Source organism: Urocitellus parryii, chromosome 7, assembly GCF_045843805.1.
Source record: "Urocitellus parryii isolate mUroPar1 chromosome 7, mUroPar1.hap1, whole genome shotgun sequence".
In the NCBI taxonomy this organism is placed as follows: domain Eukaryota; kingdom Metazoa; phylum Chordata; class Mammalia; order Rodentia; family Sciuridae; genus Urocitellus; species Urocitellus parryii.
Genome location: NC_135537.1, coordinates 162,116,544 through 162,128,763, shown reverse-complemented (window position 1 = coordinate 162,128,763; position 12,220 = coordinate 162,116,544). Strand labels below are relative to the sequence as shown.

Below are 12,220 nucleotides of genomic sequence, written 5' to 3'. Positions count from 1 at the left end.
AAGTTACCCTTCTGGATAGTTAAGATATTAACTCACCTGTCTATTAAGTTTACATCACAAAGGAAAAATAACCAAGTCAGCAGATAACAACCCAAGATGTCCATGAGCAATTAGTGAGGCTTTGGAAGATGCCCAGAAATGGGAGGTGGCTTAACACAAAGCTTTTGGCAGTTGGTCACGAATTCTTGGTGAGTGAGGGAATTAGCCTGGGCAAGTGCTAGCTAAGAAGGGGAAGAGTTTGATTCCTAGGGTCGAAAGCCTTGGAGAGATTATCCCTCCCATAAAACTACTTCAAAAGAGGTTGGTGGAGCTGGGCACAGTGGTACACACTTGTAATTCCAGCGACTCTGGAGGCTGATGCACGAGGATCACAAGTTCAAAGACAGCCTCAGCAAATTAGCAAGGTCCTAAGCAATTTAGCAAGATCCTGCCTCAAGATAAAAAAGCTGGAGATGTGCTCAGTGGTTAAGCACCTCTGGGTTCAATCCCAAGCACCGAGGGTGGGAGTGGGAGTGGGGGTGGGAAGGATTGGTGGAAGATGTTCAAGCCCAGTTTTAGACAGAGAAGAATGTAAACATAGAAGTTTAATGAGAGTGCAATACACATATTAGCAGGTCAATAGGTCAAACCTATCCACACTGCTTTCTCCCATAATCACCCTGAAATAAAGATAGAAAGCTGAAAGAAGAAAATAATACAATTTTGGGGTGGGTGCTGGGGATTTTTTGGGTACTAGGGATTGACCCCTGGGGCACTTAACCACTAAGCAACATTCTCAGCCCTTTTTAAAAATTTATTTTGAGACAGGGTTTCTCTGAGTTGCTTAGGGTCTCACTAAGTTGCTGAGGCTGGCCTTGAACCTGTGTTACTCCTATCTCATTCTCCCGAGTTGCTGGGATTATAGGTATGCACCATCATGCCTGGTGGAGATAACACAATTAAAAAAAAAAAGTTTTGGGTCAATCTCATTTTTGGGTTTCATTTTTAAAGATTCATCTGCATTTTCTAATCAACAAACTTGAAAGTTTTCTTCTTGTGTGCTTGTACTAGCTCTATTTTTTCCCACCCCTAATCCCTCAACCTGGGGCTAGAGGACTCCAAATGTTTTTATTTGAAGACAAGATGCCTTGATGATCTTGTCATTCTACATTCCACTTTCTATACCCTTATAAATGTTCTCTAAGCATTTTCCAACTGACCTGAGGACAGTAGAGTAGTATCTTGTACATATGATTCATAGGTAGTAGGTTAATCTTTCTTTCTTTCTTTTTTTTTTTTTTGCATAAATAATTTCCTTATGACAAATTGTGTTTTATTTATTTTTATTGGAACTTTATTGTTGTACATAGCTGTTTGGTTCATCCCATGACAAATTCTTTAAAGAAAAACACCAAAAGACACATTATCCTAATTTCCTCTAATTCCTATAAAGCTTGTTTTTTTCTAAGCACAAGTAGGAGAGATTAGGATAGGAAACTAATTTATCTTTTTTTTTTTTCAGTTTTGCTGAAATGGCTCATAGTTTAAAGGTTGAGTGCTTCTATTTCTACAGGATTTAGGCATTAGCAGACTGGCTTAGTGGGTTGTGGAGGTAGCGGGCGAGATACAAAGTGGGGCAGGTAGAACTTGGTTATCATGGGTGATCAACTAGGATTCTAGTCCTCTTTGTCCTGGTAGTTCTGAAATGCCTTTGGGTATTAAGGACACAGCACTGTGAGTCTGGGCAGGCATCGGGGAGCAGGGGGCAGACAGAAGTCTCATTAGGAAGCCTTGGTCAGCAGGTGAAGGAGGGAGAGACCAGCATAAAGGGCACAAAGGTGGGGGAGTGCATCTGGATCCCAAGTGTATTGGGGGCCTGATCGCTGCACTTCCAGGCCACTCAGCCCCACTAGAGCTTCTGTGAGGGTCAGTTCCTCTTCACCAAGGGAGGAGAGCAACTCAGGTTGCAGGGGGAAAATGCCCTCTTTATCCTGCAGAAAATTCTGTTCCATCATGCTCTCCACCTGCAAGAACCAAACAAAATATCATGGAAAGGAAGATCTAGAAGGCTCTCTTCTTCCCGACTTTGTAAAAAACCATAAGGTTATATTCCCCTTATCATAACTCCTTATCTTACACATTACAGCTCCATGTGGGTCTTTTAACAGCCCTATACAATCAGCAGTACATTTATTTTTTGGCCCCATTTTACTGAGGAATAAATTGAGATAGACTCAGAGACATTTAAAGACTTGCTTACATCACTCAGGAATAAGCAAAGCCAGTTTTCTGTCTCCCAAGAACAGGCTGATGAACCCAGAGTATGGCCAGAAATTCGCCCTTCCCCTTGTTGTGAAATAACAAAAAGGAAGAAACATGGAAAGAGAAGTGAGCATGAGCTCTTGAAATAAGGGAGAGGCCTTCCAGACTCTTCTGTCTAAATCTATACCTTTCCATTGGTTCTAGCTACTTCCTCCTGAACTCTGCCTGACACGCTGTGTGTGTGTGTGTGTGTGTGTGTGTGTGTGTGTATTTCTCACCAGCTTAAGCTGCACTGGTAGGATCTTTTTCTCCATGGACTTTACCAAAAGCTTCTGTTGGGCTTCACTCAGCACTGGAGAAAAAAAAAAAAAAAAAGCAGAGAAAGAGATGTATGTTGTTGGTGCAGAGAGGATAGCAGACTCCAAATAGTATACTTCTGGAACTCAGGCACGCATTGATTGATTAATTCATTCCTTCATTCATGGTTGAATGCCTGCACTAGGCTAGGCTTCTCTGCCAGGTGTTATGTAAAAATCATACTCCCTTCACTCAAGGAAATTGCAGTCTTATAGAGAAGACAAAGAAACTGTAGTGGAATTACAGTTTGGGGTGTTAAGGGAGCCATGGCTGAGGGGTCTACTTTGGTTCTGGCTTTTGAAGGCAGCCTTCTTATGGGAACAAACACCTCATCTTATACCTAAAGGACAAGAGAGTTTTTCTTCTTCCTTGTTTCCTCCCCTTCTTTGCCACCCATCTCCTGACTCTAACCACCAGAGTTTTCTAAGTGGGGGGATGTTTCATGTAGAGGGAAGGAGAGAATGTAGGGACAAGATTATAGGATGTTACTCTCAGAAATGAAAGCTAACAGATATCAGTATAGAAGTTTGTGAGCTTAGCTATGTGCAGAAGGTTTATATATGTAGTTGAAAAAAGTGGGCTTAATTCCCAAATCTATAAGAAAGACTGCCTTCTCAGGTTATCCAAAGAGATCAAGTGAGCCAGATGTGGTGGCTTGGGAAGTTGAGGCAGGAGGATCGGGAGTTCAAAGTCAGACTCAGCAATTTAGCAAAGCCCTAAGCAACTCAGCGAGACCCTGTCTCTACATAAAATATAAAAATGGGCTGGGGATGTGGCTGAGTGGTTAAGCATCCCTGGATTCAATCTCCGATACCAAAAATAATAACAACAAAATATACACATACACAAAAGAGAGATCAAATGAATCCTTAGGAATAGAACTACTTTTTAAAAATGCATATATAGAGTTGGGGATGTGGCTCAAGCGGTAGCGTGCTCGCCTGGCATGCGTGCGGCCCGGGTTTGATCCTCAGCACCACATACCAACAAAGATGTTGTGTCCGCCGAGAACTAAAAAATAAATATTAAAATTCTTTCTCTCTCTCTTAAAAAAAAGAATCCACTCTTTAAAAAAATGTATATATAAACTACATAACTGTAGTATAATGTCCTGGTATTCACTCAGGTGATTCATTTCTATAACTGAAAAAGTGAAGACTTTATTCCCTACTTACCTGTTAGGGCTCCAAGGAAATAGAGAACAGCATCCATAGCCTCCTTTGATAGTACAATATCTTTTGGGAGTGCCTCCAGGGTTACTTTATGTCCCTTGTCTAGAGCCCCTTCAAGCTGTGGGAAAAGGTAGATGACATTTAAGATTGCCCAAACAAGCCTGGTGTGGTGATGCACGCCTGTAATCCTAGGGCCTTGGGAGGCTGAGGCAGGAGGATGGGAGGTCAAAGCCAGCCTCAGCAGTGAGGCCCTAAGGAACTCATTGAGACATTGTCTAAATAAAAAAAAATAAATAAATAAAAAATATTATATATATATATTTATATATTTATAAATATAAATATATAAATATATATATATATTTATTTTTTAGTTTTGTGTAGACACAATATATTTATTTTTTTGTGGTGCTGAGGATTGAACCCAGTGCCTCACGCATGCCAGGCGAGTGCACTACCACTTGAGTCACATCCCCAGCCCTAAGTAAAATATTAAAAAGGGGTGAGGATGTGGCTCGGTGGCTAAGTGCCCCTGGGTTCAATCTCCAGTAGCAAAAAACAACAAAAAAGATTGAACAGGTGGTACACCTGACACGTGATAGTCCCTCCATACATGGCACTTCTCTCCCTTTTCCCAGTTTCTCTTGTAGTAACAAATCCTGTAAAGGATCAGACTCCTGCGTTCCTTGGTTACTGGATTCTGGACTCTGGAAAGGTTCTGGCTCCTTCCAGCAGAGGCACTTTTGGTCTACTGTCCACCTTCTGTCCATCAAAGGGAGTGTGTGTCTCAGGGAAACCTGTATGGTTTGGCCTTTTTCAGGGGACAGAGAGGGCAGTGGTCACCTGGTAGCCTGGGGGCACTTGCCCAGTGTCAGGGAAGTTATGTTCCTGGCCATTGGCCACTTTTTGCCTCTGTCAGGTATCCCCACCAAGAGCAATGTCCCAAATGCAGGCCACCCAAACCCCTCCTTCTGCCACACCTCCCATCCTCCTGCTGGGGACTTACTGCGAGCTCTAGGTCTTGGAGTTCTTTTTTCTTCCCTAGAAGTTTGCTAAGGGAGCTGAGCAGGGAACTTTGCCCCACTCGACTCAGCTTCTCCACTTCTTGGGTCTCTCTCTGAACCTCTTCTTTCAGTGTGCCAAAATCCTCATGTACCTCCCCTACGAGGACAGGAAATACACACACCAGTCCTTCAACTGACAGCCTCTCCTCCCTTTTAAGAAAGTGTTCTCCCCTAGGCTCCTCCCCTCGCCCCACTCAGGGCTCCATGCCCGGCTTCCAGCTGGAGATGGCCTTGTTTTCTTTGCCAAGCATCAGAGTTACGAAGTTATCCTCCAGCCCCAACAGAAGGGGTGGGGCAAAGCAGGATCATCTAACCCAACAGTTAATCATCCTGAGACCCCAGGCCTCATCCTGTATCAAATGAAGCAAATGACTTCCCATTCTCAGAGATGCCAGCTAAACGCTGAGAGGAAGATCTAATCCCCCTTCTCAAGATTTAGTAGACAAGGGAGAATGACTTTGGTGACCTCTGAAAGGCCAAGACGAGGATGCTTCAGAGAGCAGTGGCTCTGGATCCAGAGAGAGTATGAACAAGAACCTGGCCCTCTCGGGGCCTGGCATCCAGGGAATACATTGATTCTGCACCGGAAAGAGTGGTTCCCTGGAAGTGGCTCCAAACCCTAGAACCTGGCACTCAGCCCTTGCCTGGCCTTCCCTCTACCCTAATGCTTCTCCCTCCACCTTTGTGCCAAAATCTTGGAAGAAACAAAATTCCTTACCAACATCAGATGCCTGGATAACTGAAAAACATAAGAAAAACACACAAAATAGATAAGAATGCAGACCTTCAGATTGGCAGCCATCCCCAGGGGATGAGACACTAATCGGAATGCGGTCACAGGTCCAGTCTGGCTCCTGGGAGATCCCAACTATCTTAAAGATACTCTTGCACCATTCCTGGGAATCAGGAATGGGTCAGGAGAAGAGTTATCAGGAATGTGAAAAGGGGCATCCAGATGGAGTTGGCATCACTGTGACTCAGTTTTTGTCCCAGATCCTGGGTGGCAGAGTAACATATATGTTTGAAATAGGTTATAGCTTCCAAGGACTTTGGGGATAAAGGTCTGAGATATCAGACCACCCGGGTATCTTGTCCAAAGGTCTCCCCCTTCCATTGCTTTTTCCTAAGCTAGCAGAATTTCTGCCACGTGTCAGGGACAATTGCTAATGAGACCCACTCTGCCCTCTTCCCTGTCAGTCTCATGCAGGAGGGGAAAAGACTAGTGTTTTTTAAACTAGAGTCAAGAAAGTTGCAGTGGACTGATAGGATCACTTACGTGCGCATTTCCCCTCTCCTGGCTTTTCTAAAGAGAGAAACAATGCACATCGGTCAGCGTAAAACTAATTTCTGCCTTTTTTGTCTAAAGCATCTGTCAAGGTAGCTTCATGGGGGATGATTATACAAACACATGGAGATCCTGTTAGCTCATCCACCCCCACAATTTGGCAACATACACTGACTCCAAAAGTCCTGTTTCTGCTTCCGATTGTGTCTCTGGTCTCTGTCCTTCTCTCTGTCCCTTGTGGGCACTATTTATATACCTCTGTCTTTCCTAAAGTTGAGGATAGATATTCTGGGATGTGGGAGACAAAAGCAGGGAGCTCACAGAGGGATTACAGAATCTGCTAGTAGGGGGCAGGGCAGGAGCTGTGGAGAGCCAGTTCACTTACCTTCTGGAGGGAAGGTTTGCATGCTGTCATTGCAGATGTGGGGAATATCTGCAAGGAGCAAGGGAAGAAGATCAGGAGGTCGCTTACCCTTCTTTCTCCAGCCTCAAGCCCAAGGGCCCCTTTCTCAGGGCTAGATCCTGTCCCTCAAATGGCTCATTTAATTCTCCACTTGACCTCCACTACAGGAAGTTTGAAGTTCTCTCCTAGATAGCACTGTTTCTACTTGGCATCCTAGTCTTGGCATCGATCCTCCTTTGGTTTCTTGAGAGTGGAGGCTGATTTTGTTTAGTTTTATGTCCCTTGTCCCAGCCTCCACAATGCCTAGCACCCAGCAGATGCTCAGAACCCAGAAGCCCCTTCCCTCTTCCTCTGGAGCAGGCCCTGTGGCTCAGTCCCCAGCACTGGATGATACAATACACTCCTTCTGCCATTCCCTGACATGGCCACAAGAGGGGACCAGGATGCCTCGGTAATGATGCGAGTAATTGTCATAGGGAAAAATCTTGCAGGACTCCGCTCACCCCATTCATCTTTGCCATTGACCATCAGCTGTCTCACTCGAAAGGCTAGGACACAGCCCTTGGGGATGGTTACAGCCTCCTTGTGGTTTACAGATCCCTAGGATTAGAGAATGAGGATTTGTGAGTCTGCAGAAATCCTAAGCATGAGACATTGGGAGTGGTGGTGGGGGCAGGTGGAAAGCCAGGCCTGAGAGCTTTGGGGAGATAGCAAGTTGGGAACCATTCAGTGGTGTCCCAGATCATCTTTCTATCTAGTCTGAACTTGTGGAACGGGCTTTGAAGCCCTCCCACTCATTTCCAGTGCCCATCCAGGATTCTTCCTGGTTCAGATGCATGAAAGGAACTGGGCCAACCTGCTCCATCAAGTACCTGTACACCACCCTGTCCTACCTCCAGGCCCTGGTTCCTTCTTTCTCTTCTCCATCTGTCCCTTGCTGACCTCATTCAGAAGTCTTTCATGACTAATCTCTCCTCCTGGCCCCAAATGCCAAATCATCCTTGAATATTTACACTTACTAGGTATAGGTCTGTGAGCCTTGCTTATTTCCATTGAATTTCCCAAGACTGTAGTCTCTGGGCTTTAACCGATGCATCTTGACTTTGAGCCTGAGAACTTTCTGTGAGCAAGGAGCTCTGTTGTTTAGCTTGGGAGCACTATGAGGGAAAACTCAGGAGCATGTTTTCCCTTCCCAATATTCCCTGTGGCGTCTGGAACAGAAATCTGCTCACCCTGGGCACCATCAACTGGAGAAGGGGGTTGTGTCTGACCAACTAGGATTTGGATCTTGAGGAGCTAGGAGAAGGGGTAAGTCAGTAAGTCTTCTTCAGTATCCTTAGTGGGCACCTGTCCAGCAAAGTTAATGAAACCTCTGGGAATGTAAGTGCCTGTGTGTGTGTGTGTGTGTGTGTGTGTGTGTATTTGGACCAAACCTGTAGCCCCAGTGGGGCAAAGAAGGGGAGGGAGAAGCAGCCCTCTGCCTTGCCGGCTCTCTCCAGAGTGACCTCCTGTACCGTCTCCACCACCTCCATCACCACATACAGGTTCTCACCACGATCTCGCATCTCCTTCAGGAAAGGGTGATCTGCTGCCAGCTTCCTGTGGCAGAAGAAGGATAAGGGGACCATCCAGAGCTTCTCCCCACCTGGACCATGCCCTTCTCTTTTCTATGGTCATTTGTAGGAACTGGACATTATGGTGACAGGGAAGGAGTGAGGACTCTGGGATCAGTCTGAGTTGGAAACCCAGATCAGCCACAGCTTCTCTGAGGCTTAGTTGCCTCATCTATAAAAGGAGGATAAAGATGGTTCCCTCCAGTGTGGAGGTAAACCAGGTCATCATTTGGCACAGAACCTGGCCCAGAAAGGGCCTCATGGTTGCTTCCTTTCCCCTTCTCCTTCTGCCTGGCCATGATTCTCCTTCCTTGCCTTCTGCTTCATCTCTTCTGGATTCATCTCTTGCCATGAACACGAGTCTCTCCTCTCTTTTTGCTCCTTCTGTTTACTTCCACATATAAACATGTCCCTGATCCTAAAAATTCACTTCCTTTGATCCAGTTACTCTCTCAAATGACCATCCAATTTCTTTCCTTTACTTTGTTGGCAAATATCTCAAAAGACCCAACTGTACCCACTCTCTAATTCCTTACTGCCCTGAATTCTGAATTGTCTATAACTTGGCTTCTATTTCCCCAATTTAGCTGAAATCACAATGACAAAAATCAATGTTCATCAAAATCAATGACACTGCACCTGCTGTCCAAGGCAACTCTGTCTTCTCTTGGTTTCTGAGCACACTGTACCATGCTGGTTCTGCCCCTGTCTTTCTGGCTCCTGAATCTTATCCATTCTGTCTGAATCTCCTTTTCCAGTTTATTTGGCTCCCTAAAATGCTATGTTCTCTGAGATCTTGTTCTCACTCCTCTGCTCTTGGAACTCCCTCCAACTCCCCCCCCCCCAGTTTCTACAGTATTATTTTGCTGTTCAACACATATGTGTCTTTACTTGAGGGTCCAAAGCACCTTCTCACTCCTGATCTCCAGGTCCTTGATTCCCACTACCTGTTAAACATTCTCAGCTGATGCCAAAGCAGAGCCACAAATTTAAAATGTCTAAGAGAAACTCACAATCTTTCTCTACAGATCCACTTCTCACCTCTGTCTTCTTATCACCTGTAATGTCACCTTAATGTCTCATAATGTCACAATCTGGGTCAAAACGCAGGGTCATCTTTGACAAAATCTTTGCCCTCACCCTGCAATCAGCTGCCAAGCCAAGTCCATTCTATTGCCTTTATTATTATTATTAGTAGTAGTAGTATATTATTATTATTATTATTATTAGTAGTAGTAGTAGTAGTAGTAGTACTGGAGATTGAATCCAGTGTCACTTAACTACTGAGTCACATCCCAGCCCTTTTTGTAGTTTATTTTGACACAGGGTTTTGCTAAGTTGCTTAAGGCCTTGCTTAGTTGCTGAGGCTGGCCTTGAACTTGTAATCCTCCTGTCTCACCCTCCCAAATTGCTAGGGTTACAGGCATACCCCACTGCATCTGGCCATTCTATTGCCCTCTGCATAGAATAGGCTGTCCATCTGTTCCTCTGTCTTCATTCCAGCTGCTCTTGCCCAGCTCTTGTCGTCATTTTACATCTCTGATGGATAGTAGAACGGTATCTTTCCTGGTTCTCAAACCCCTCTCCCTCTTCCTCTATCCAACAACTTCCTCCATCTTGTCATGGGACACATCAGAGCCTACACGTCCACCTCCTTTCTTTGGCCCTGCTCCTTCGTGAGCCGAGTCCACCCTACATCTTCTTCTTATTCCACGGGTGCCTCTTTTGCACCTGCCAGATGGGCTGTTCTTACTGGTTTTGAGAGGTCTCACCTGTGAGTCTTCTCCCAGCCCTGTGTGTATAATTTCTTTTCATCTTTCAAGCCCTAGATCATGGGCCACCACCTCTGTGGGGTCTTACCTTCTTTCCCTGATGAGAAGTTCCTATGGCCTTCCACAAGGTTCATTCCCCTGGCACTGACCACTTCTTGTCTTGGATTTTAGTAATTGCGGCATGTTAGTTTTCACCTTCCTAGGTCACAGAGTTCTTGGACAAAGATGCTCGAGGGGTACCCAAGCCCATAACCGGATGCTTTGCATTCAACCAGAGTCGTGCAAATGTTTACTGCATAACTTCTGAACACTCCAGCCCTTCTAGCTGGACTCCCCAGTCCTTACCTCTTCTTTTTTTTTTTTTTTTTTTTTAAATATTTATTTGTTAATTTTCGATGGACACAACATCTTTATTTTTATGTGGTGCTGAAGATCGAACCCAGCACCCCGCGCATGCCAGGCAAGCGCGCTACCGCTTGAGCCACATCCCCAGCCCCCTTACCTCTTCTTTTAACCACTACTTAACTACTTGAAAGTCAGTTCCCCCATCAAGCCAAACATGCATGGAGCCTAGCATCAATGTGGCATCTGCCACACCCCTTGTGCGGCTGGGACAGCATTCCTGAGGGTGTGCTTGGTGTGTGTATGGGGCCAGGCAGAAAGCTTCACTTATGGGAGCAGACCACTGGGCTCATGCTTCAGGAGGGAGCAGTTTAAGATCGGGCCCCTCCCCATTTTAGGGCATTTAATAGTTCTAGAGTTGGAAGGAACCTTAGAAATGATCATCTAACTCTATCATTCAGAAAACTGAAGTTTTGAGAGAAATGACTTTTCCAAGGTCTCATGAACGTGGATGCATTCATCCCCAGGTGTGTGTGACCCTGGGGGTAGTGAAGGATAGAAAGGAGTGCTTAGGAAATGCCCTGAATACAGGCCCTGTGGTGACCACATTGGCATAGGTCAGTGTGAGGGTCTCACCCTTTCACTCAAGGCCCAATGCACCCTTTCCATGCCCTGCCCCACCCCACCCTGCTAGCCCCTGTGCCCTTTCCATTCTCACCTCTCCTCGTGCAAGGACTCCAGGGCTTTGGGAGCCACACTGAGTGTCTGGACCTCCAGCGTGCTGTTCCTGGAGAGCCCCGCAGTCCCCCTCACCTTCACCGTCTTTGGTACATCCACCTCTCCCTCCACTCGGGCGTCCAGCATATTCTTAAAACCAAAGTTCCCAGAGTCTGTTGGATCTGCAGGAAGGAGAAGATAGAAGGGTCTGGGGTGAGAGGCATTCTATGTCCCCTGTTCAGCTCCTAATGAATATGTCGAGGAGATGACTCCTAACCATAGCAGGTCAGAGAGGAGCTTCCCAGTCCTCCTCGTGGAGCAGGTGCCTGACTCAGACCCGGCAGCACCCCTCAGAATCCAGTCCCACGGCTGAGGCTCACCTGAGGGTGAGTTGCCTGGCTCAAGCACATCCAGAAGGGTGTAGTCGGTGCGAACATAGCGGGCCCCCCAGAACAGTGTGCTCTTCCTCTTCCTCAACACCAGGCAGAAGGGGTGAAAGCGCTTGAAATCAATGAGGCTGTCCAGGGGTGTTAAGTCCCCTCGAGGGTTTAGCTGTCTGGCCAAGGCCCGGGTGACATTTTCAAACATGGTCATTGTCCCTGTGAGGAGAGAGATGAGTCTGTCAAGATGGCTGCCAAGGACCTGGTAAGGTCCCTGCAGTGAGGAGCCACCCTGCTCTGGGGCAGGGGAAGCTCTTACAGATGCCTGGATTCTCAAATGTTAGACCTGGAAAGAACCCAAGAAGTCTTCATGTTATGGTGAGGAGTCTCGGGTTCCAGAGCTTACATTGTGGGCTAGGGAAGCCACAACCAAAGGGCTCTTTTCTCAGTCTACATTCTTTTTTTCCACAGTCACAGAGCCTGGATGGAGCATTTCATTAGTTGTAGAAGTGAAGCTTTCTCTCACACCCGGGAGCAGCCATTGCTAGGGAATGTTGGGGTCAAGGTGCCAGAAGGCAGAGCTGGGTACTGCACTAGCTGCCCTTGGTGGATGGGGGTTCACTTCCCATCATGGTGGCTGCCCCACCACTCCAGGCCTGTTGATGTTCTTTGCTTTTGTTCTCTCTGCTTTTCATATCCTCTTCCCAATCTAAAGCATTCCTATTCATTTTTTAAGACTCAATTTAGGTCACTCCCTGGTGACACCTCCCCTCACTCCTTCAGGCATCTGGTGACTTCACAGCCAAGTGCTGTGTACATCTCCTGAAACACCTGCCACTTCTTGTTGTTATGATCTCTTCACCTGACTCACCTA

The 12,220-nt window shown here is 46.2% G+C and overlaps 1 protein-coding gene across 3 annotated transcripts; it reads right to left on the bottom strand.

Moving 5' to 3' along the window:
* Positions 1-1,760: 1,760 nt before the first annotated feature.
* Positions 1,761-11,560, bottom strand: Gsdma (gasdermin A). 3 transcript variants are annotated; one of them, XM_026387096.2, is made up of 11 exons: positions 11,347-11,560; positions 10,968-11,148; positions 7,956-8,121; positions 7,026-7,122; positions 6,505-6,552; positions 6,111-6,137; positions 5,553-5,573; positions 4,777-4,931; positions 3,774-3,888; positions 2,520-2,593; positions 1,761-2,003 (listed from the first exon to the last, which is right to left on the bottom strand). In XM_026387096.2, the coding sequence occupies exons 1-11, from the start codon at positions 11,558-11,560 to the stop codon at positions 1,761-1,763; spliced, it is 1,341 nt and encodes a 446-aa protein (XP_026242881.1). The 3 variants fall into 3 exon arrangements, with proteins under 3 accessions (XP_026242881.1, XP_026242880.1, XP_026242882.1); XM_026387095.2 differs by lacking the exons at positions 5,553-5,573; positions 6,111-6,137 and having other exon boundaries at positions 4,777-4,975; positions 6,501-6,552; XM_026387097.2 differs by lacking the exons at positions 5,553-5,573; positions 6,111-6,137; positions 7,956-8,121; positions 10,968-11,148 and having other exon boundaries at positions 4,777-4,975; positions 6,501-6,552; positions 11,347-11,403.
* Between the last annotated feature and the right edge of the window lie 660 nt (positions 11,561-12,220).